At 38.1% G+C, this 24,777-nt stretch overlaps 2 protein-coding genes across 2 annotated transcripts in view; one reads left to right on the plus strand and one right to left on the minus strand.

Moving 5' to 3' along the window:
• LOC126336676 (intersectin-1) overlaps positions 1 to 8,563 on the plus strand; it is a 300,485-nt gene extending 291,922 nt beyond the window's left edge. Inside the window, exons 35-36 of the mRNA XM_050000627.1 lie at positions 7,110 to 7,283; positions 7,378 to 8,563. Coding sequence (XP_049856584.1) covers positions 7,110 to 7,283; positions 7,378 to 7,532 — 329 coding nt within the window. The 3' untranslated portion in view covers positions 7,533 to 8,563. The remainder of the gene's footprint in view (positions 1 to 7,109; positions 7,284 to 7,377) is intronic.
• An 11,024-nt stretch (positions 8,564 to 19,587) lies between these two features.
• LOC126336686 (protein RFT1 homolog) lies at positions 19,588 to 24,203 on the minus strand. Its single transcript, XM_050000638.1, has one exon. The coding sequence runs from the start codon at positions 23,933 to 23,935 to the stop codon at positions 22,265 to 22,267; it is 1,671 nt and encodes a 556-aa protein (XP_049856595.1). The 5' UTR covers positions 23,936 to 24,203; the 3' UTR covers positions 19,588 to 22,264.
• Between the last annotated feature and the right edge of the window lie 574 nt (positions 24,204 to 24,777).

Below are 24,777 nucleotides of genomic sequence, written 5' to 3' on the forward strand. Positions count from 1 at the left end.
CTGGTGAGGATGACGTGAAGTGAATGGGGTGGAAGATTTTGGAGAAAGTTAGTCCATTCCTATCCCACCCTTGCTCCAAACTCCTTGCCCCATGGCTCATACCCCTGCAGTAGTCCTAGATAAAAGACCTGTTCCATACATCTCCCTGCTACCACCAACAACAGTTCTGTCACAATCTCCTACCCAATCAAAGGGAGCACTACCAGTACGAGCAGCCATGTGGGCTACCAACTTATCTGCAATCACTGTGGCACACTTTACTTGGGCAAGACCAGTCTTCATGAATCATCATTGCCAAACTATGGCCAAGAGGCAGCTGGACCAACCAGTTGCTGAGCACGCCACCCAACACAATATGCTTGATTTCAGTGACTGCTTACTGACCAGGGTGGTCCAGTGTTTAGCACACTGGTCTCGCACTTGGGAGGATGATGGTTCAAATCCACATCAGGCCATCTTGATTTAGGTTTTCCATGATTTCCCTAAATCACTTCAGGCAAACACTGGGATCGTTCCTTCCCCAATCCGATAGGACCGATGACCTTATTGTTTGGTCTCCTTCCCCCAAATCAACTAGCCAGCCAACCAATGACTGTTTCATAATCTGTGCCATTTGAATCCTTCCAACCAACAACAGCTTTATTGAACTGTGCAGATGGGAACTTACTCTGCAACATTTTCTTTGTTCCCATGACCTCCCCCCCCCCCCCCTTTTTCCCATTCCCAACCTTCACTAGACCCTTTCTCCACCTGCATCCCCTTCCCTAATCTCACTCACACCGCATGTACACCTTCTATCCCTCGAGCACAGCTGAATGGTCCTTTCACCCTCTCTACTTCTCTTCTCTGCCTTTTGCCTTCCTCCCTCCTTCCCTGCCTCTGCCCAGTGCAGCCTTCTCATGGTGCAACTAGCAGCCCACTATCCTGCCCCACCATATCACTGCACCTCCCAAGGGCAGCACTGGCATAATCCTCCATCTCTACCACACTATCCCTCCTTCTCGCCACCCCACCTCTCTTCTTTAATCCCCCTAGCCACCCAAGATTAGATTGCTGCTCACCTCGGATGCTGTAACAGTTGGGCTTAGTGGTGTCTTCCTACTTCTGATGAAGGACTTAATCTGATAGCTCCAACTATCTAGCAGTCTTTCTTTGTTTTCATTGTGCCTGTCTGACACTGAATATGCCCTCTATGTGGTACGTAACAATCTACCCTTTCCATATTGTTTTTATTCCATACTGGATTTTCTAGCGTTTTACTATGCAATTAAATGACTTTGAGTAGGGCAAATAATGGATCTGAGGGACGCTATCAGGTCATTCTGTAGAACTGCAGTTATATTGGTCATGTGTCACTAATATATTGTTTGTGGATCTGCTGGGTGACAGAAGAGGACCCATAGCATAGATGCCCTACCGGTGCTAGCTACATGCAGTGATGAGTGGCTAACTAGGGAAAAAAGTGAGGATTACTCTTAGCAGTAGGACAAAGAGGCATTAAAAAATAAAAGCCATTTGTCCCACATATAATAAACAAACACTTGCTGGACGTGGTTGTTTCTTGTGTACCATACACATTTACTCTAGGCAAAAATACATTGGTGACATCATCTTCAGTAGTGTCAGATGAGAGTACATTGGAAAAGGGAATTGGAGATGGGTGCTGCATGATTTTCAGTGATGAAATTGATGTATGTCTACCAACACACACACTCATGTCAGTAGAAGTACTGCTTGTTGATAATCGCCAGTATACATAAAGGTGACAATTACAAGTGGTGTTTACACCTTTGACATCATCCCTTCTATCTTCTGACTGTATTTATGGCAATGGATGCCCTGTTTGAGTGTAAATTTAATTTAGGGGCAAAGATAAACAACTTTCCAAATAGTAGAGGCATTGAGTTGTAATCACTCACATAAACAAGATTGGAAACATGCTAGCATTTGATTAATCCGAAAAAGGATTGAGGCTCAGTTCCTCATTGGAAGACTGTTCATCATTACATTGAGAGGCAACAAAATGTATTCCACTCATTGTAAGAATCCACATTCAACAACCAGTGATGTGCAGAATACTGATGAGTAGTTCCTGACATGCAGTATGTTGCTTTTGCAAACCATTTCCCATATATACCAAAAATATCTTACTATGTATAGAACCTAAACATATCAACAGACAATTACATAACAAAATTAAACATCAGGATGAAGTAATGACAATATTACGAAAAGGAAGATTACACTACTCACCATATAGTGGAGACATTGAGTCGGAGACAGATACAACAAAAAGACTCTTAAAAATGTAAGCTTTCAGCCAAAAGGCCTTCTTCTGAAATATACAACATCCACACAAATGCAGCTCACAAACACATGACCACTGTCTCTTAGCCCAGCAGCCAGAGACAGTGGTTGTATGTGTACAAGCTGCGTTTGCATGAATGTGTGTGTGTTGTCTATTTTAGAAGGTCTTCTGACCAAACACTTGTATGTTTAGTAGTCTTTTTGTTAAGCCTGTCTGCGACTCAGCATCTCTGCTATATGGTACATAACAAAATTAGTTGATTGTGTTGCCTTTCAGAGTGGTATACCATATTGTGCCATATTTATAGCATAAAGCTAAATTCTTACTGTATGTACCTCAATGAATTTACATCAGTGTGCATTGGTGAGTTAATATGGAGTCATTTAAAATAGAATGTACAAGCTAAAGATCTTTGGAGCCAAAACTGTGTACACACTTTTACAGTCAAATTGGGGCAATAGGGTGGTGACAATTGTATGTGAAAATATACTGCAGTAGTTTACTATGTAGAGACAGATGTTACTATGACAATGGCATACATGCTAGCAACTTATTTTGTGTTACTATGACAAAATGTTAATGCACGGTACAAGTTTTTCGCCAGTAAGTCAAAATTTGTCATAGTTTATGACATGCAGTGTCAAAATAAAACCTATAAATCATCAGTTGGTTGTATTCATATTACGATTATGTGAATATGCTGTAATCATTTACTTGTTTTCATTTAACTGTGTTTTGCTGCTCTGTTTGCTTTTATTAACAACACTAAATCAGCTTTTACCTTTTTGTAATATGCATGCAGCTACACTGAATTGATATGCTGATTAGCAAGTCAGGACTGTAGAAACTAGTAGACAGAAGTAGATATTGTTTGTAAACTGCATTTATTCCTCATCAAGTCTTTTTTTCCCTCAATTTTTAATACCATTCAGAATATATTATATGTATACTTATATTGCCTCACAAAACTTTTTTCTATCACACATCCATGTACGTACAGCATGTATGGTCTGTAATTTTAGGTAATTAGTATGAGTGGAAATAAGGCCAAGGTATAACACCAATTACTTCCCTAACCTTCATTGTAGATGAGAAAGCATATTTCTGCATGACACAGAAACTTAAAATATGCAGTGATGGAGTGTTTGCTTTCCTAAGGTCTTCATGTGCAAGTGATCAGTACTCTGTAAATGATTTAATGTAATGGATGGGAATGTTTATGCAGAATTTTATTTGTTCAGTTATGCTGTCATAAATATCAGTCCAGTGATTGTTTTAATATAACTCTCCACCTGAGTCCCTCCATATCGGCATAACTTCTGTGATCTACATCCTTTTTACCAGCTTATTGTATTCAAATTATGGTCTCTCTCCACAGTTATTCCTCCCTACACTATTCCCTCTCCCCTCCTGCATTCTCAACTTTACTTCTGCTCTATACCTCAAGACATATCATATCAACCTGCCTCTTATTTTTTATTTATACATAGTTATCAGTTAATTAAGTGATCCCAATTTTTGAGACAAAGAAATAGATATTAACACTTCTGCAAACACAAGATCAAGAGTATTAATTTGGTACTAATAATTTTTATTCATGGCATGCATAGTATTATTTTCTGCCAAAGCATTACTCCATTGCAACATATTAGACTACTGTTTCTATTTCATATGCAAAACATTAAAGTTTTCTAAATTTATCATTTTAAATAATTTTACCATACATGTATTTTATTCAGCAACACTTTTTGTAATTGCAGTTGTAAATGATTATACACTACTTTTTAAAAGTCCTCTTTAATGAGCTTGCTGAGTACAGCCAGTGATTCTACTTCACTCTCTGGCCTTATAGCTTACGTTTTGTTGCAAAGAGCATGAAACACTTACACACAGCCAAAGCGAGCAAGTATTAGAGGCGAAAAATTGTCAACAGTACTGTTCTTATTGAAAGCTACTGTGCCTATATATATATATATATATATATATATATATATATATATATATATATATATATATATATATATATGAAGGCTTTACTGATATGAATATTGCTCTGTTTCAAAATCATACACTGCTCCTAGCAGGGTGTCACCATGATTGAAACACTGGACTCCTGTCAAGCAGGTAACTTCAGTTGTGTCCCAGGGAAGTGTATTAGGGTCATTGCTTCTCATGTTTTACATTAATGACCTTGCAGACAATGTTAACAGTAACCTCAGACATTTCACAGATGTGGTCATATACTGTCCAGATTATAGCTTTCAGGATGTCATGTGAGAAGAGTAAGAGCTAGTTTCACGTGATCAGTGTTATTGGAATCTGACCTGGTTGGCTTGGTCATGCTGTTTTGGAAACTTTATTATATTTGAGCTCAGAATATAAGGGGCATTCAAAAAGAAACAAGCCGGAGTTTGGAATGTGCAAACCAGTGACAGGACAGTAATATTGTGACATGTGTAACAAGGTGTGGTTCCAACCAGAGCGTGGAAGTTCACAGCCCGTCACTAGAGGGCACACGTGCACGTCACATGACTACGTAGAGCTAGCAGCAGCATGCATCAATCATCCAATGCTGCAGCTGCCAGTCACATTGCAAACAGTGACATGGAGGCATCAAAATATGAGCAAAGAGGTGTTGTTTGTTTTCTGACAGCGGAAGGAGTAGGAGGAATGAACATTCATCGACAAACGTCACAAGTGTACAGCGAACACTGAATGATCCTTTCAAGGGTCAAGGCGCGGCACAAGTGCTTCCGGGGAGGACGAGTGCAATTAGCCGATGATGCGTGGTCTGGAGCACCACAAAACATTACCAATGTCATCATCCAGCTGGTGGCTGCACTCATTACACAGGACCAGCAAGTGACAGTGAAAGCCATAGCTGCCGTAGTTGGATTGAGTGTTGGAAGTGTTCACACCATCATGAAGGAACGACTGAACATGTACAAAGTGTGTGCCCAATGGGTGCCCCACAGTCTTCAACCACACCAGAAAGCATGTCGAATGGTCCTCTGTCTTGTTCATCTGTAGCACTATGCTCGGGAAGGGAATGTGTTCCTGGCACTAGTGGCAGCTACAGATGAGTCATGGTGTCATCACTTCAAACCAGAATAAGAACAACAAAGTCTCCAATGGAAGCATCCAGGGTCACCACCACCAAAACAAACCAAGGCCATCCACACAAGTGCAGGACCAAGATGGCCCCCTTCTTATTCACTTCCTGCAGCACGGAATGACAGTGAATGCCCAGCATTATTTGCAAATCATGACCTTCTTTCGCCAAGCGATCAAATCAGAACAACCAGGCAATCTCACCCAAGAGGTTATTCTGCTCCACGACAATGCAAAGCCTCATAGAGCCAACACAGTCATGGCAATCCTGCAGAAATTCAAATGGGAGGTTCTCGGCCACCCTCCATACAGCTCGGACCTCTCTCCCTGTGATTACACCATTTTTGGTCCCCTTAAAAATTCTCTGAGCAGCAAACTATTCACCTTGGATGAGGACATCCGGCTGTACGTACGGAACTGGTTAACATCTCAGCCCTGGGAATTTTATGAGACAGCCTTGTGTGACTGTGGAACAAGGGTCTCAACAGCCAGGGTCAATACTTTTAACAAACAGGTACGGGTTTCTGTAATTATGCCCCTGGCTCGTTTCTTTTTGAATCCCCCTTATATATTCTAAGATTCCATAACAAACGGATCTCAGGATACTGGCTTGTAGTTTTGTGGATTACTTCTATTACACTTCTTGCATATGGGTGTGACCTATGCTTTCTTTCAACCAGTGTGCACAGTTCTTTTGTTCAAAGGATCTGCAGTGCATTCTGGTTAAAAGAGAAGCTAACTCAGCCACAAATCTGGTACAGAATCTGATAGGTTTTGCATCAAGATATGGTGCTTTGCTCAGTTCTTCTGATTTCAACTGTTTGTTGATACCACTGAGCTAATATCTGTTTCAGTTATCTCGGCAGTGTTAAATTAGGGATGTACTCCTGGATTTTCTTTGTAAAGGAGAATCTGAAAATAGAGTTCAACTTTTCTGCTTATTGCTTTACTAGCCACAGTTTTAGTCCCTATCTCATCCACAAATGTCTGGAATCTAACTTTGGTGACACTAACAGCCTTTCCTGTTTTTTGCAGTTTTTGCTGCAGTATCCACAGGATAGAAAAACAAATTTATACAGAAATCTTGTTCTCTCCCACTTATCACCACAAATTCACATTACAAAGTAAGTGCAACATCTGCAAACATCTCACAAAAAGAGCTTCAGCCCATTGAATTACTGAACCCTTAGAAATATTCAAGGCGTCACTTAAGATTAGTTTGTAATAGGTTAGTGTGTACCAGACACTTCTGGGAACTCTTGGGTAACATTTCACACAAAGGTTTATCATCAAGGATCAGAAATTTGTATTATTAAAACAGCTGACATTGAAAAGTTCATAATGCACAGTTCTGTGAGACAGAACAAAATTCTCAATGCAGCATAATCTGAAATTTACTACAACTTGATTATATAATTTCATGTATAAATATTCCAAGTTTTCCATTGTGGAGACGAATTGAATACTGTGTAACAATGTATAACAAAAAATAATATGCTGAAGCAAATTTTTGTTTTCCAGAACGGCCTTACTTTTCCCTAGTTTAAAACAGTTTCTCATGAGCCACCTGATTCAGCTTTGCCCAGACACAATACGCAAGTTCATATAATTCTCAACACATTGATAACAAGTATACTATATTCTTTCAGCCATATTAGGAAGTTTATTATATTTGTTCTCACAATTTTAGGTAAGTGTGAAGCATTCTGTGAAGTCAGCATGGGCTCACAAGAACATCGCACACCTGTAGTAGCGTCAACAACAAATCCTCGTTGGAATGCTTCAATGCAATTCCTGGTAAAGGACCTAAAAGAGGATGTCCTTTGTATTACAGTATTTGATCGTGGTCATTTCTGTCCCAATGGTAAGTGATATTTTCAAAACCTGTTAAGTACATCATATTTAAAAATAAGGGAACTTTATATTAATGATTATTTTTTCTTGTGCATTTTTCACAGAATTCCTGGGAAGAACTGAGGTGCGAGTTGCAGATATATTACAGGAAACCCAGTATTCACGTGGGCCAATTTCAAAGAATTTAAAACTTCATGAAGTTGACTCAGGGAGTGTTCTACTTAAATTAGATTTATTTCTTTTTAATAGAATTACATAGATTATATTAGTGCCCCTTTGTCAAAGGCACTGCTTTAAATTGTCTGTAGTACAAATTAAACATGTTTAATTCTGTTAAAAATTAAAATATTTTAACCGAAGATTATTTATGAACATTTCTATTCAGTGTCTTTTCTAACAGTCATTTACTGCCACTGTAAATATACAACATGAGTACATTTATGCACGACTCTTCTACATGTAACTTCTTTCAGTTTTTGAAAATGTTTTAAATGTTAGTCTAATTGTTATTATTAGTAGTTGTAGTAGTAACAATAGTAGTAATAGTAGTAGTAGTATTTTATTGTCAATCATCCAGTACATTCCTTTGTATATTATCACAACCATGTTTGTACAGTATCTTATTATAGAAAGCAGCTTCACATAAAGGCTGATATCTGTACTGAATATTTTTATTTCTACAATATTGACTGATTTGGATTATGTAGTTTTTTGATACCAATAATTTGTAAATGCAGGAAGGAAGTTTATTCCCAACTTACCATCTACAGTCATTCAAACACCTGAGATGAAGATTTGTATTTTCTATGTGTAACTATTTTTGTTACTGTAATTCTATGATACGCTTTTAATTACGGCTCTCATTGTTGTTCATCTGATAGTATTGAAAATTGTGGTGCTAAAATTGAATATATATTATATAATATAATTTACTGTGGTGAATCTAGTTCTGAGAAGAAATTACCCGGAATTGGTGGATGAACAGTTAAAAGAGTGGAAGAGTGACTATGGAAACAATTTGGAATTTCGTTTGGCAATAATCATTTCATTTCCCAGGCCATGAGTGCATTTTGATGAGTCATTTTTAAACCTTCACTTAAGAACTCTAATCAAGAAAGTGACTCCACATTGAATGTTTTGTATTGAATGTGTAATCTAAATGAAAAATTCAATCAATTAAAATAGATGCATAGCTTCAAATGTGTGCAAGAGAATGCAGTGCTTCATATCATAGGTATGGACAAATATACAAACTCCAGAGGAAATTAAATAAATTTTTTATGTAATGAATATGTTTCATTGCCATTATTTCTGTTTATTGATACAGCAGTTTTCTTTTGATAGCATCTCTGACTGCTCAGATGTAATCAAAACTTGCAAATTCCAACTCTTTCAGTCAAAACATACATGTCAGCTGCAGTAACATCAATTAGGACATGCTCACATATTACCAGAATTATGTTACATTGTTACACTGATTCAGAGATTTTTCTGTTTCTTAAGGAAAAAATATGCACATATGTGCCCTAACTGATTTGAAACAAGTTTCCATTACTTTAGGGAGGAGGTAAGTGGCATACATAGTATGACAGAATATTAATTTCATGTGCACTACTGGCCGTCAAAACTGCTACACCAAGAAGAAATGCAGATGATAAACGGGTATTCATTGGACAAATATATTATACTAGAACTGATATGTGATTACATTTTCACGCAATTTGGGTGCATAGATCCAAAGAAATCAGTACCTAGAACAACCACCTCTGGCCATAATAACGGCCTTGATATGCCTGGGCATTGAGTCAAACAGAGCTTGGATGGCGTGTACAGGTACAGCTGCCCACTCAGCTTCAACACGATACCACAGTTCATCAAGAGTAGTGACTGGTGTATTGTGATGAGCCAGTTGCTGGGCCACCATTGACCAGATGTTTTCAATTGGTGAGAGATCTGAAGAATGTGCTGGGGGGAAGGGGGGGGGGGGGGCGCAGGGGGTAGGGTGACTCTATTGCTACAGATTGGTCTCAGCCTTTTTGGAGTTTTCACACGGACCATTCTTCAGTGAAACCGGCTCTGAAAGTGTCGCTGTGGTGTTCAGACCTCATCTTCCACACAGATAGTTGGCCACAAGTCTGTTGGACAGTTTTTCAGTTTTTCTTGGATGTCTATAATGAAGGAGGAGGATGGTGACCGTATAACGAGTGTTCATTGGACGTAGATACCTTATGCCTTCCTCAGCATGCAGCTATCAACACTAAGTAATAGGATTTATCCCTCAGTGTATGTTTCAAGACATCTATTACTTACTTTACATGACTCATTAAGAGCAATATCCACCTGTTTAGTACAGGCAGAATGATATCAAACAGGGCTAGCATATTCACCTGCAACATAACACAAAAATAAAGCTGTAGTTTTAACTGGTTTTGCTGCTGACATTAGCATAATTTTGGGCAATCTATTGTATGTTGCAGGTACTTTTTGTTTTACATTCAGACAGTTCTGCTTGAAAGTCAATGTACAGTCAAGAGTGACCCCGAGATATCTGGGCTGGGAACTGTGTTCCAGCTGCACTGCCCTTCAAGTGGCTGTGTTCTTTAGAAAACATTAATTATGCAGCAGTAACATTCGATAGTTCAGACAGAAGACAATTTCTTCACTTGTTCCGATTGTTGTATGGTGTGTGAGTCTGGAGGAGAGAATTCAAGTTAAATTTTTAAATTTAGATGAAATGACAGATGAAATTGCTCCAATTCTGACTCAGTATCTTTTGCAGTGTGTAAAAAAAACGAACTCTAAGTAAAGTTTGTTTATTGTACTGCTGAAAACACTAACAGTGATTTTGGAGGAGAGTGAAAACATGTTCAAAAGAATTCAAGCTGATTTAGACAGGCCTGTTTTAGGAACAGGTTGTTCAGCCCAAATTGTGTACACACCATTTCTGAAGAAAGCCATGTCTAGTGAAACATATAATGAAATAAGTAAAGTTTAATTTTTCAGTCAGCTGTTAAGGAGTTTAAGTACATCAGAAATATGTCCTGCATTGGACCCATAGAAATTGATAAGCCTATCTATGGGGACAGGATTTTTTATGGGCTTCGGCAATGTTAGTGACAGTTGGAGACCGGAAGCTCTTCCAAATGCTACTATTCTCACTCAGGATGGAATTTGTGTACCTCATCTGTAGGCATACAGAATAAATCACATGTTCAAGTATGAGAATATTTTCTAAATGCTTGGGTACCATGTCTCTGAGTAGGAGCTGGGTACCAGCCTAGCATTTACCTAGATGGATGTGGGAAACTTCCTAAAAGTGACATCCAAGCTAGCTGGCTCACCTATCCTTGTCATTAATTCATGAGGCAGATTGAATTTGGGGCAGGCTTGCCTCCTTGGATTCCAGAAGTAGCATGTTAAAATGCTTGGCTATCCTGATGGGACAATGCATAACAGTATTCTAAAGAATTTAAGTATATAGGACTCCAGAGCCAATGTTAACTCAAATAAAATCCTTTTGAGTGATAAGCCACATCATTTTGTGATATTAAAAACAACTCTGAAATAAAACTGATGTTTTGACTATCTTTGCACAGGTTTTCTATCAGAATAAGAAGAAACTTCTAGTTTCTGATGATCGTCTTTCCTATGAACCATCCTATTTCAGCTGTCATGTAATGAACCAATGTCACAATTCTGATCATCACCAGACAGTCCAAAGTCAACACACCAGCAGAAGGACAGCTGTATATGAAACTATCTACTCTAGTAGATGATGGGCAGGCAACAGCAATTCAGTAGCTTGTACCTAGTCTTGCTCAAACTGAAATTTTGTTATTGTCTTGCATAGTAACTTATTTAAACTATACCTACAATGTGCAGGGAGACCACAAAGTCCCGTTACCCCTCTAATAACCAACATAAACCTGTGAACCTAAATAAATAACATGAGTTTAGAGTTTTATTACGATATGAACCATTATTTGTCCAAAGGATCAGTTTGTGCACTGTCATTCTCATGGCAAAGGATAATATGCTGCAAGGCTCTGTGTGTCATTTTTCAGAGCATTGCTGCTGAAACTTGCTCTTTTTGCCAATCCCACCATTTATAGCACTTCAAAATGCCATGATGAATCCCATCCCATATTACACCCATTCTTTCGAAAACATGATTTTAGACTATCAAAACTAAGGTCCCACATTCTGCTTCTTGAAACCTGCTGGTCCCTTGGAGTTACTCCCAACGGCCTAACACTGAAAACCCATTCCTCTTTGTAATCATATTCCACACCAGACTCTTCTACAGTTCCAAGGACAGCAATCTCTTGCACTTACCTGTCTATTCTGTGACCTATATGCCTCATCTGTCAATTGTCTGCAGCTTATGGTTTAGTGGCTAGCATTGCTGCCTCTGAATCATGGCATCCCAGGTTTGATTCTTTCCTGGGTTGGGGATTTTCTCTGCCTGGGAACTGGGTGTTTGTGTTTTCCTCATCATTTAATCATCATTCCAGAATGTGGCGAGATTGGACTGTGTAAAGATTGGGACTTTGTACAGGCACTTTGTTGAGTGCCCCACAAACCACACATCATCATCATCATCCCATCATCATCATCCCATCATCATCATCCCATCATCATCATCATCAATTTCTACTCCACCAGTCTTCTCTACTCCTACAAAATCCTGCAGTTCATGTTTCCTTGGATGGTATCATCCACTAAGCCAACTTCAGACTGCAACATGTCAGACTTCACCTAGAAAAAGCTATCCCACCTTCTCCTAAACTACCTCAACAGTGGTGTTTCCCTTCCTGTCCCTCTGCATCTCCCCAGACAGCCACACCATCAACCACCACTCCTCTCCCATAAACCGAGCTTGGCCTATCTCACAGCTGTCACCATTGCCTCCAAGACCAATAACAACTCACAATGGTACAGTGTTCTCAATCTCTTGTCTAAGACACTCTCCTCTCATGAATTGTCTGTATTATCCAAGGGTCTCACTTTCAGCTGTAAACCTGCATTTAATGATGCTGCTTGGATGAAGGATGTACTTTCCTTAATTCCAAAATCTTTCCAACAGCAAACCTGACATCGAACCTTGCCTTAAACAGTCCCGACCACAATTCCAACTTAACCTGCCACCACTACTTCGAAATCATTCCTTACAAGTGTTTCAAGAATTCCTGACACCCAGCATTGCTTCACAACCCTTTCTAACCTATCCTCTGCAGAACTCCACATTCCCTAAAAGCTGATCCTCCCAGCAGACAAAGGATCTACCACTGTGGTACTTGGCTGACAGGAGTATGGTAGTAAGGCCCGTACAAGCTGTCTGACACCTGTACAAACAGCATTCGCCATCAAGATCCCATCCCTCTGATTCAAACTGACCTGCAGTCCCTCCTAAAAGCCTCACGCCCCTTACAAGGACATACTCCTCAGCCCATAGAACTTCTTACCCCATGCAAACCATGCGCTCCCAACTTGTACCTCCTTCTTAATATCCACAAACCCAATGATTCTAGACATCCTACAGTTGCTGGCTTTGAAGCACCCACCAAATGTTTATTTGTCCTAGTTGATCAACACCAGCAACCCTTTGTACAAAGACTTCCGTCCTACGTTAAAATAGCAAATGTTTCATACATTGTGTCCATCCCATTCCCACCACACACCTTGCTTGTCACCATTGATGCCCTCTCCCTCTATATCGACATCTCCCACATACATGGTCGGTCTGCTGCTGAATGTTTCCTCAGTCAGCACCCACCTGATTCCAGACATATGACATCCTTCCTGCTTACATTAATCAGTTTTATACTAACCAACAACACCTCCTCCACCTTTGAGGGGCAGACATACAATCAGATCCGAGGTATGGCTATGGCAACCAGGATGGCTCCTGCCTATGCCAAACTTTTCATTGGGCACTTGGAGGCGCTTTCCTGGGATCCACAAATGCCTTCAACCCCTGGTCCTGTTCAGATACATTGACAGTATCTTTGCCATATGGACTCTTGGTCAGGTTGACCCGTTAAAATTCCTGGAATCTCTTAATACCTTCTCCCAAATAAATTTCATGCTGAATCCCATGCCACTTTTCTTCATGTTGATCTCATCCTCACCAAAAGCCAGCTACACATTTCTGTTTACATTAAATCTACTAACAACGAACAGTACTTACATTTGTACAGTTGCCATCCTTCCCATGTCAGACATTCCCTCCCATATAACCTTGGGATTCGAGGCAAACGTATTTGTTCAGATGCAGTCTTTACAGCAATACCCCACCATCCTCACCTCAGCCTCCACTGGGCATAATTACCCCACCAGCCTTGCTCAAAACCAGATTTCTTAGCCAGTCACATCCAGTCCTGGTAATGCTGATGCTGATCCGTCCAAAAAAAACAACTTTGGAGCATATCACTTGTCAGATTATCTTGGTCTTGAATGTATTAATCATACTTTGACAAGGCCATGACTTCCTAAAATCGTGTCCTGAAATGAGATCCATTCTGTCTGAGATTTTGCCCACCACGGCTACATTAGCTTTTTGTTGACCTTCCAATCAATGCAATATCCTTGTCAGACCCTATGCACCTTCTGCAGCCATTTTTCTGCTCTATGGCTCCTACCCCTGTGACCATCCACACTGCAAGACTTTCCCTATACACCCTCCTACCACCACCTATAGCAGCTCTGAAACAGCCAAAACATATACTATCAAAGGGAGATCCACCTATGAAACGATACATCATACATCATCTGTTGTGTAAACACTGTTTGGCGTTTCACATCAGGATGACTATCAGTTAGGGTGAATGGGCATAGGCAGAGGGTGTATATCGGCAGCACACAATATCCTGTTGCAGATTCTACAACATGACAGTCGTGACCACACGCACCATCAGAATTCTCCCCCGAGACACCAGTTTCTCAGAACTCTGCAGGTGGGAAATAGTGGTACAACATGTCCCTGGTTCTTGCGACCAACCTGGTCTTACTTTATGTTAATTCTTTCCATCTCGGCACTTCTTCACAGTAACTATTCCTTTCTTCACTTTATTTTAGTGTTCTACATCTTTCATTTTCTGACCTGTCTATTTTTTTCCATCCCCTTTCCACTTCTGTTACATACAATCCTCTTACCTTTTCACTCTTATTAACCAGTGCATGATGTTTTAGCAGTAATTCTGTCATGCATATTACCCTATCTTCCACCTTTATGCTCTTACATTTTCAAATCTCATCTGGTGCAGTCCCATCAATCAATCTTTCTTTCTCATCTGTCTGGTATGTCTCCCCTGACCTGCAGTTCTGGGTGACTTTTTTGAACTGTACCCCTTTTCCTAGAACTCTCCAATCCTTTTCCTTGACCCCTCTTTCTTCCCCTTCAACTCTTCTGCCAGGAGGAGGAGCACCCACAGAATGTCTCAAAAGGGTCTGTTATGCTACTCTCGACAATTTACTGATGTCTATAAACAACAAATTGATTATATTAAAAATTTAGATGGCTGTTTGTAAATTACATGTGTTATTGTTTGTATTTAATACTGTGTTTAAAAAAATCATGTGAGATATAATTAAATAAATACTCAATGGAGAGGTAAAAAAAAAAAAACTACTCACCAAGTGTGTCAGGACACACACACACACACACACACACACACACACACACACACACACACGAAAGGATTTAACTGCAATAACATTTCAGAGCCAGCTTTTCAAATCTTGTCTGGTGCAGTCCCCAACAATCAGTCTTTCCTTCTCATCCTGTCCAATAAGTCTCCCCAGACGTGATTCTGGGTGACTTTCCTAGACTGTACCCCTTTCCCCAAACCTCTCCAGTCCTTTTACCTTCACCCCTCTTCCTTCCCCTTCAGCTGTTCTGCCAGCAGAAGAAGAAGCCACTGGCTCCGAAAGCTTGTAAAGGTTAAATCGTATTGTCTATATGTTCTGCTCCCACCTCTTGATGAGTAGTTTTTTTTATCTATCCATTTACATTACAGCATCAATAATTGATTACTTATGTTGTTGTAAATAAACAGTCATAAATCCTGAGTGATTAATACTGGGTTTTAAAAATTCGTATGAGACATAATCAGATAAATAGTCATAAATTCTTTATTAATGGCATCTAATTCGATAACTTCTCTAAAATGCAATTTTTTGGGGGTTATTTATGACAAAATTTCACCTGGTGGGGGCTGTACCACAGGCTAAGTTTTGTGGTCTGTGGATCCCAAATTAAGCCTGGTACCAAGAAGAGTTGGGATGAAATCAGAGCAGCTGATGACGACAACTACATAAGATGGCAAATAATACATGAAAAGGTCTGTTGGAAACACAAAGGCAGCTGCATGGAATAATATCTATGAGAAACTGGAAACAAGTGTGTACAAGAAACCTTTTTGGAGTAGTAAGGACCACAGACAAAATGACTTAAGAATTTCATACCCATTATACAAGAAAAGAATGAAGTTGGATTCATACTCAGACAAGAGAATAAGATTAAGGTATGATGGAAAGGTTACCCTGAGAGACTTCTGAATGACAGAAGCCTCAGCATCTTCTCTTAAGAAAGGAAGAGAGAGCCCTGCCGGAACATGACATGAGCTGTATGCCAGCAAAAAAGTGTTTACAACCCTGAAGAAAAATAGAAGTGGAAAGACAACTAGACCAGTTGATGTCACTTTAGGAACTTGGAAGAGTTTTTGATGTATGTTAGTGTCAACTTCCATGGATTATTTGCATGATAAATCTTAATGATGTGGAATGAGTCATTAACTGTATATTTCCTATGTACAATCTAGATTTTGGCTTTCACGCTATTAGATTAGTCAAGTCAGTTTCTATTCCATAGACCCAAAAATGAGATGATTCTTGTGGGTATGGAACAAATCAGAAAGTATAACATAAAAAAAACATAAAACATTTCAATATAATACTCACTGACCTGATCATTTGTTAGGAGATTGTCAAAATATGTGAACACATTACAGTACTGCTAGTTATGTACTTTAAATAAATTTATTAAACACAAAATATCTAATCTTGACTGTTGGGTCCAAGAGCAGTCAAAACTGAAATCTAACAGACATTTTTACTGAAACTGGTCTAACACTCCTTGTTAAGATATTCATCTATAGAGCAGAATGAGTTGCCTATTAAAAAATCTTTCAAGCTCTATTTAAACTGTGCATTATCTGAAACCAAGTTTTCAGTGGCTGCTGGTAATTTATTGAAAATGTGTGTTCCTAAATATTGGACCCCTTTTTACCAAGGTAAGTGATATTAGGTCTTTATGTAGATTGTTCTTATTCCTAGAATTGATACTGTATATTGAGCTACTGGTTGGAAATAGACACACATTAACTACAATAAATTTTATTAAGACATAAATATACTGAGAAGCAGTAGTTCGAATATTCAGTTCCTTGAACACGATGTTCTTGAATTTACGCCACAAATGAAGCATATTGTACACTTTTGCACTCTAAAAGCTTTTGCTTGGCTTGACGACTTACCCAAGAATATGATCTCTTATGACATAACAGAATGAAAGTATGCATGTGTTTTTATATTTTTTGCCTCATTCATCTAACATCATTTGCACTGCAAATACAGACTTGTTTAGGTGCTCCAGTTCTGCAATATGGCCTGCCCAACTGAATTTATTATTGTGTTGTAATCCCAGAAATTTAACACTGTCAGCCTCTTCAATCTGCATGACTTCATAAGTTACACATGCTGGAAGGAAATCTTACAGGGTGTGAACTGCATATAGTTGGTCTTTTCAATGTTTAATGACAGTGTATTAGTCAGTGAAAATTCGATTAGTAGCTATTTCTAAATCTGTACTTGACTTGCTGTTTATTGCAATGTTTGTATCATCTGCAAATGAAACAAACTTAGCAACTGACAATGTAACACACAAGAAATCATTAATGTACACTAGAAAAAGCAACAGACCAAAGATGGAACTTCGAGCACCATCACACGTAATTAATTCTCCCCGGATGAAGACTCATTGCCAACTACACAGGCATTCACGACATTCTCGCCATAATGTTCTAATTTACTTAAGATAATTCTGTGATTCAGGCAGTCAAAGGCTTTTGACAGCTCACAAAAAATACCAGTAGCCTCTAAGTTATTATTAAATGAAATAAGTACATTCTCAGTGTATGCATAAATAGTCTTCTCTCCATCAGGACCCTTAAAGACACCAAACTGTGACTTGGACAGTATATTATTTGCAGTCAGATTCTGAAGAAGATAGCTGAACACAACCTTTCCAAATTTTTGAAAAAGCTGGCAAAAGTGAAACTGGTCGATTGTTTGACAGTATATCTTTATCACTCTTCTGGTAAAGAGGCTTAACTCAATGTATTTTAGCCAGTCTGGATTATCTGGATTACTGAGTACAATGGTCTCAGATCATTTGACATATTTTGCTGTGTTCTGTACAGGATGACATTATTTCATGCCATTATCGAGTTTCATAATATTGTCACGTCCCATCCTGGACGTTCCATTATTGACTATAGTGTTCTTTTTCATGTTTACTGTGCTCTGTGACATACACAGTTCAACAGCTCATCCTGGACATTACACAGCAAAATGATGGTAATGGTCTAAGAACACTGTACTCGATAATGACATGAAATAATATGTCATCCTGCACAGTAGACAGCAAAATATATTAACTGTCTAAGAGCATTGTATTTGATAATGGCATAAAGCCAAAATCTAGTCTGTACACAGGAAATATATTATCAAATGGTGATGTGTTCCTTCAAAAAATACTCTATGACTGGCTCAGCACCACTGAAAATTTATAAGGGTGTTACAAATTCCTATGCACCACCTGTTAAATATTACAATAATAGAAATTCTTCTAGAGAATAGGAGTTGTCACGGAGAAACTTTTTTAGTTAGTTTTCAAATTTTACTTTGCTGTCTGTCAGACATTTTATATCACTCGATAAGTTCTCAAACATTTTAGTTGCAGCATTGTGCACACCTTTTTGTGCTCAAGACAACCTTCATATGGAGTAACAAGAGTCATATTTCCTTTTGGTATTGTAATTATGTACATCATTGTTCCTTCTCAACTGTAGTGGATTATTTAGAGCAAATTTCACAAAGGAATAAATATTCTGTTTACCCTCTCCCTTAAAACCCACATCCTTTCATCTTTCCTTTTCCTTCCCTCTTTCCTGACGAAGCAGCCGTCGGTTGCGAAAGCTCGAAATTTTGTGTGTGTGTGTTTGTGTGTTATTTTATTGTGCCTGTCTACCGGCGCTTTTCCGCTTGGTAAGTCTTGGAATATTTAAAAAAAAATAATTAAATACCATTCACAGACAAGGCCTTGTGCCTGTTCCAGCTAGTGACTGCAGCCTACAAAGCAGTACAACAGAGACGTATGATCAACATGTCAGTAATCCTTCCACTAGATGAATCTTGATGGTGCCACTACTGCTTATTTGGCCTCACGCGGATGAGTGCATCCTATTACAGACCATATTAACTTAGAAAAATCTGAGAAGATACCAGAAATCAAACTTGGATCCTTCCACACCAAGGGCTGTGATGCTAACAATTCAACTATGGAGACATCAAATAAGGGCTTTTTGGCTTTAAGTGCAATCTTGCTAGTTTGAGGCAGGATAGAAGTTTTAGTACTATCATGGCAGAAAATCATTCTCTGCTTACTGGCATTGTTGACTGGAATGAGTCAATATTGAGGAAGCAGCAAATGGTTGTTGCTTAAGAGTAATGTTAATAGATTATGCTGGTTAGGAGGGAAAACAGCATAAAAAGAATGAAAGCTCAATTTGCTGAAATTTACTGTGTTTCTGCTCAAATTTTGGCACTCCTTGAACTTTGAAACACCCTCCCCCCCCCCCCTCCCCCTCTGGGCTGTAAACTTAACCTACAAGATACAGCCAGACTTGATGACATCATAGTTTTTACTGTTATATATTACAAACTACATCATACACCCATTAAAGAACCCACAGTCCCCAAGCAGTAACAAAATATCAAATGCATATCCAGTATTGGTGCATTCTGGCAATGGTGGTAAAATCCAAGCACTGTTATTTTATTCATTTTGCCCATGATTATTTTCACAATATTCCTCCATTTCAGATGCCTTCTCTTTCTGCTACTGTCTCTCTTATTCAGTCATGCCCTACAAGTAACTGTTTGTAATCCAAAGATGACACACAAGTTTACAATTATGGATTGATGTATTCCATTACAGTGATGTGCATGCTATTTCATTCACATATGACTAATATAGATAATTATACTGCACTTTAATACTATGTATGATACACTGTTACTTTCAGGCTAGAGACCATCATAAATGTAACACAAGGAAGCTATCAATATGTAAAAGGGTACTTCCAGTTTGCTGAAACTGGTGTCTATGTACCTTTCCTTGACATTTTTTTGTCATTTTAATGTAATGTGCATGTCTACCTTATCCACATTAACTTAGTTATAAATATAGATATAATAAATCTTAAATTTATTCACAAAGGACCAATTATCTAGGTCTAATGGCTTTTTAATATCTTTTTCATTTACATATTCTCCAATACTTCAACCATGTATTTTGTACAGAATGTGAAGACTGGGAAATAAATCACAAAACCCTATTTCATTCTCAGTCCAATTAATATACAATAGAACATTGATATAACATGATTATTTACAATATTTTCAATAAATGTGTCTCCATATTCTGGATTGTCTTATGTTACAACCAATAATCAAGCAAAATAATTTAGAAAGCAACGTAAAAAGAATTTGACATCTAGTGCTTACAACAAAGAACTGTAAGTCATTTATCTTTCAAAAAATCCAAAATCATTGGTTTTTGTTTTTCACCAGTTTACAACTTCCTTGTTATTTCATACGTCAACATACAACATACACAAATAATAATGTTCATGCAAAAACACCAAACTTCAAATTGTCTGAAAGATTCCTTGTAAACCATTGATATTATTTCAACATATGATTAAACAGCCAACCAATTGCACATAAATGATAACTACATTGGCCTAGGTTTCAGCACCTACAAGGATTGTCTTCATTAGAATGAAATGTTGCTAAATCATAAAATAGCATTACCAAAATGCAATATTCAGAATCTGCAACAGCTACTCTCAAAGTCAAAAGTAAAATAAAACGTTCTAGCCTTTGTCACATGTGCACAGCTGGGAACATCAGACTCAATGTTGATGTTGCTCCCAGCTGGGCACATGTGACAAAGGCTAGAACGTTTTATTTTACTTTTGACTTGAGAATAGCTGTTCCAGATTCTGACTACTGCTTTTTAACAATGTAATTTAACAATTTAAAAACATCTCATTCTGATGAAGACACCTCTAGTAGGTGTCGATACCTAGCTCAAGGTACCATTTATGTGCAATAGGTTGGCTGTTTAATAATTTGTAGCGCATGGTCACTAAGTAACAGCCACATTCAAAAATGCATTAATATTATCTTAAAATGCACATTACACATGAAAACCAATGAACACTTACATATGAATTATACATACATGCTGTGAAGCTACATGTCATCAGTTGTCTGTAAAATGGAATGTTCAAGGAGTTGAAAATTAGCAAGTGAATGTAACTCTTTAAACACAATACAGTCAGTTGTACATTCTGTCTCCTCACATTCATAAGCTTAAGTGATACAAGATGTAATACAGGTGGTACATGGCCACAACTGAATCACTAATAGTACAAGCAATAATCTTATTTCAGCACACAATATTCACAAAAATGACAGCTTTTACTTCTAATACTGTATATCATAATACACCTTGCCAAATGTGACAACTGGTTCAAAAATACAGTATAAAATAAAGTACACCATAAAAGTATAGTCACAATCTTAAAATCAACTCCATTTTCCTCTTTGGAATCAACATGTCACCTACATTTGGTCGCAGAAGGACCTTCGCTCACATTAGTATTCAGCAATGCATTGTAGTAAACCTACCCCAGATCTGCAAATCATGATGAAACTGTTAGTTCACAAACTGATAAAGGTATGTCTGGTTGCTAGCACAATCTTCTGAAAAAATGACATACTTCTTGCTCTTCCACATATCTCATAAAACGAGCATGACTGCAGAATCCAATATGGATATCTATCAAAGATCTGTCTTCTCTCACATCATTAACAGAAGGCAAGGAAGAGGAAAAAATGATAATGGGAAACAAAAGTACCTTGTGTCACACACTGCAGTGACTTGCAGAGTATAGATGTAGATTTCTATATTCAAAAAGCCAAACTAGATTATCTTAGGTATGCTAAAAAGAATTTTATTTTTTTAATGGCAAATTAAAGAGCTCACACTAATCTCTCAGTATTATGGGTGAATGGTTATAGAAATGAATGTGAATGGCAAAGGTAAAATGAGGAAGACATTACATTAGTGGCATTCACAGTGACAAATTTCTTTGTGCTAATAGATACATTCAGACTGGAAACACTTACTGTAGCACACCACGTAAGACAGAGCCACGAACTGCACATAATTTGTGATCAGTAGTCTACCTTCCTATTTGGTACTATTGTATGCACAAAAAGTTATTCGTCAAGTCTGAATAAACACTGCAGTCACATCGCCAAATACAAAATGAGAGAGCCTTAAAGTCTAATGAGCAAAGGAAAGCTTTTTTTTTTTCCACCAACTGACAGTCAGTACATTAAAAATAAAGAGCAATCATTATACCAAATAAGATTTAAGAGCAACATTCAATATTTAAAATGTATATAAAACATGCCTTGCAATAATCAATGCCACTCTCAGAATGCAGATTTGACACAGAAGCTTACAAATGCACCACTTTATAACTTGGAGATACAATTTAACATTACATTGGCACCTTTTTATAAAATGTACATACACTTCACAGTATTCAACAATTTTAATGTTAATCTGCTTTAACGTTTCTTTTTCTTCATTAAATGTTTCAGTTTGTTCAGAGCAGATACAACTAAAACACGTGATTCATATGCCCAAACTGAAAGAATAAACAGAAAGCTAATAACGCCAATCATAAAATGTATAAATTTAGAAGAGTCAAACAGGTAAACCTCTGAGAATTTTACCAACATACCTGCAGCCACCAGGGCTGCAGAAAAATGAAGACCAGGCATTAGGCCCTTCAGTGGACTGTATGAGGTTCCACTGAAACGTCTATGGATGAATGTACTATTATGCACAATTCGTGCTGTCATGTTACAGCAATTGGCAAGAACGAAACCAACTCCACCCAGCAACTTAGTTAAGCCCCACGAAATGAGTAGAAATGCAAATGACAAAAGAATCATAAAATAATTGTATCGGTCAATCTGTATTGCTGTCATTGTTGCCATTGCATAACATTCGGTGATACCATTAATGGCAAGCAACAGTATTGATACACAATGTGTTTGCATTAATAATGGACCTGGGTACATTGTAAGTTTCTCACCTCCATACAGCAGCAGAAGCAACTTTGAATATGATTGGCCAAATATTACAACAACAAGTCCTAATGACATTAAACCACTCAACAACTGTTTCAGAACCATTGCAGATTCATCTACATCTTCTTTCTTTTGGTCTTTCATAGGCACTTCTCTTTCTACAGTTTGTGAGAAATAAAAATATGCTGCTTCTTCAATTGGGCGAAAAATAAAACGAGCTGCCAGTGAACCCAGATTATTGACTATATCATAAACACCTTGCTCATAAAATGACAAAACTGAGAAAAGTGTCATGATATATCTCTCACCCTCTGTTAAAATCTGCTTCATTATTCCTTGTTTAAAAAAACTCCACGTCAAAACAGTCATATGGTAACTGATGAATGCATTATTCTCACATTTCCTGGGAAAGAAGTCAGCCATGGACCGAATAGGGAAACTTTCTTTTTCCTTTCCAGCTTCTTCAGTCTTTTCACGGGTAGAATCTCCATGGCGACCATGGCCTTTCTTTCTAACAGTAGCATGCCTCTTCAAGTAACGCCAAAAATATACATAATAACCAGTAGTATACACAAGCACAGACAAAACCTGTGCAACAGAGAAAGCAATTACAGCTCCATTGCGTATATAAATCACAAGTAAAGTAAATGTAACTGTCCTTACTACAACATGTATTGTGTCCAAAATTATTTTAAGCCTCAAAAATAAGAAAACCTGGGCCGTGAGGTACAGTGGTTCACAGAACATTTCAATAACGCAACTTGCGCAGATGGCGTACACTCCAACTGAATAATGCTGTGTGATTTCTTGACTAGGTTGTTTAAGTACGTAAAGCCATAAGTACCCAAGCACTATACTCAGAAAAATGCTTAGTGGCACAGTAATCCATATGAGATTGGTGACTTGTTGCCAATTATGCTGTAGTGATTTACTTAGGCAGGCTCTGCGAAATGCTTCTCTACTTATAAAAAGAATTGTGGATTCAAGTAATAACAAACGCACGTTAGTAACACCGATTACATCTTGATTTATGTACCGTATCACAAATGCGTTCATTAAAAACGTAATGCAACGAAAAAAAATTTGAAACACGATATTAAATGAGGCATGCTTGATACTACTACTCAAAATATCCCTCTTCATTGCTTACGTATACGAACACGTTTATGCTCTTGACAGCACACGAAACAGATCAAAGTTTACATTTCACAACCACAAAATAATCTTTAAATATTGATTCATAAAGACCAGTGACGCGAAACGTCAAAATGTACACATGATGTAAAACACTACATTTAGCCATGGAGAAAAATACTATGAAACATGGACTCAAGAATAACAAAAATTACATCATAAACAAGCGTTAAAAATTTCCAGCAGCCGAAAACAAAACACTAGCAGAAAAGCTGTCTGCTAGTTCCAAGGATCATAAACTAAAGATAAAGCGTAATGAAAATTCTTAATGCCCAACCATAGCTCAAAAATTGTTTAAACAGACAATGAAAATGTGCACATGTAAGTCCCCAAAACTTCCTTCAGAAACCTGAGAACAGAATTTTCTGTACACAGTTCAAGAAACGAGCAAATGAAGTAGTTTGTACCTATACTGTCGACGTTCCACAGATTTTACTTCAGAAGGTTAGTTAGTCAGGTAGTTACATGTATTCTGGATAATTTTGCACGCTACATCGTACTGATGTGGAACGACTTATTTTCCAGAATGAGATTTTCACTCTGCAGCGGAGTGTGCGCTGATATGAAACTTCCTGGCAGATTAAAACTGTGTGCCCGACCGAGACTCGAACTCGGGACCTTTGCCTTTCGCGGGCAAGTGCCCTACCATCTGAGCTACCGAAGCACGACTCACGCCTGGTACTCACAGCTTTACTTCTGCCAGTATTCGTCTCCTACCTTCCAAACTTATTTTACTTTCACGTCGTAATTTAATTTGTAAATATGGCTACATGCTAAAGATTTACAATGCT

This window comes from Schistocerca gregaria, chromosome 1 (assembly GCF_023897955.1).
Source record: "Schistocerca gregaria isolate iqSchGreg1 chromosome 1, iqSchGreg1.2, whole genome shotgun sequence".
Taxonomy (NCBI): domain Eukaryota; kingdom Metazoa; phylum Arthropoda; class Insecta; order Orthoptera; family Acrididae; genus Schistocerca; species Schistocerca gregaria.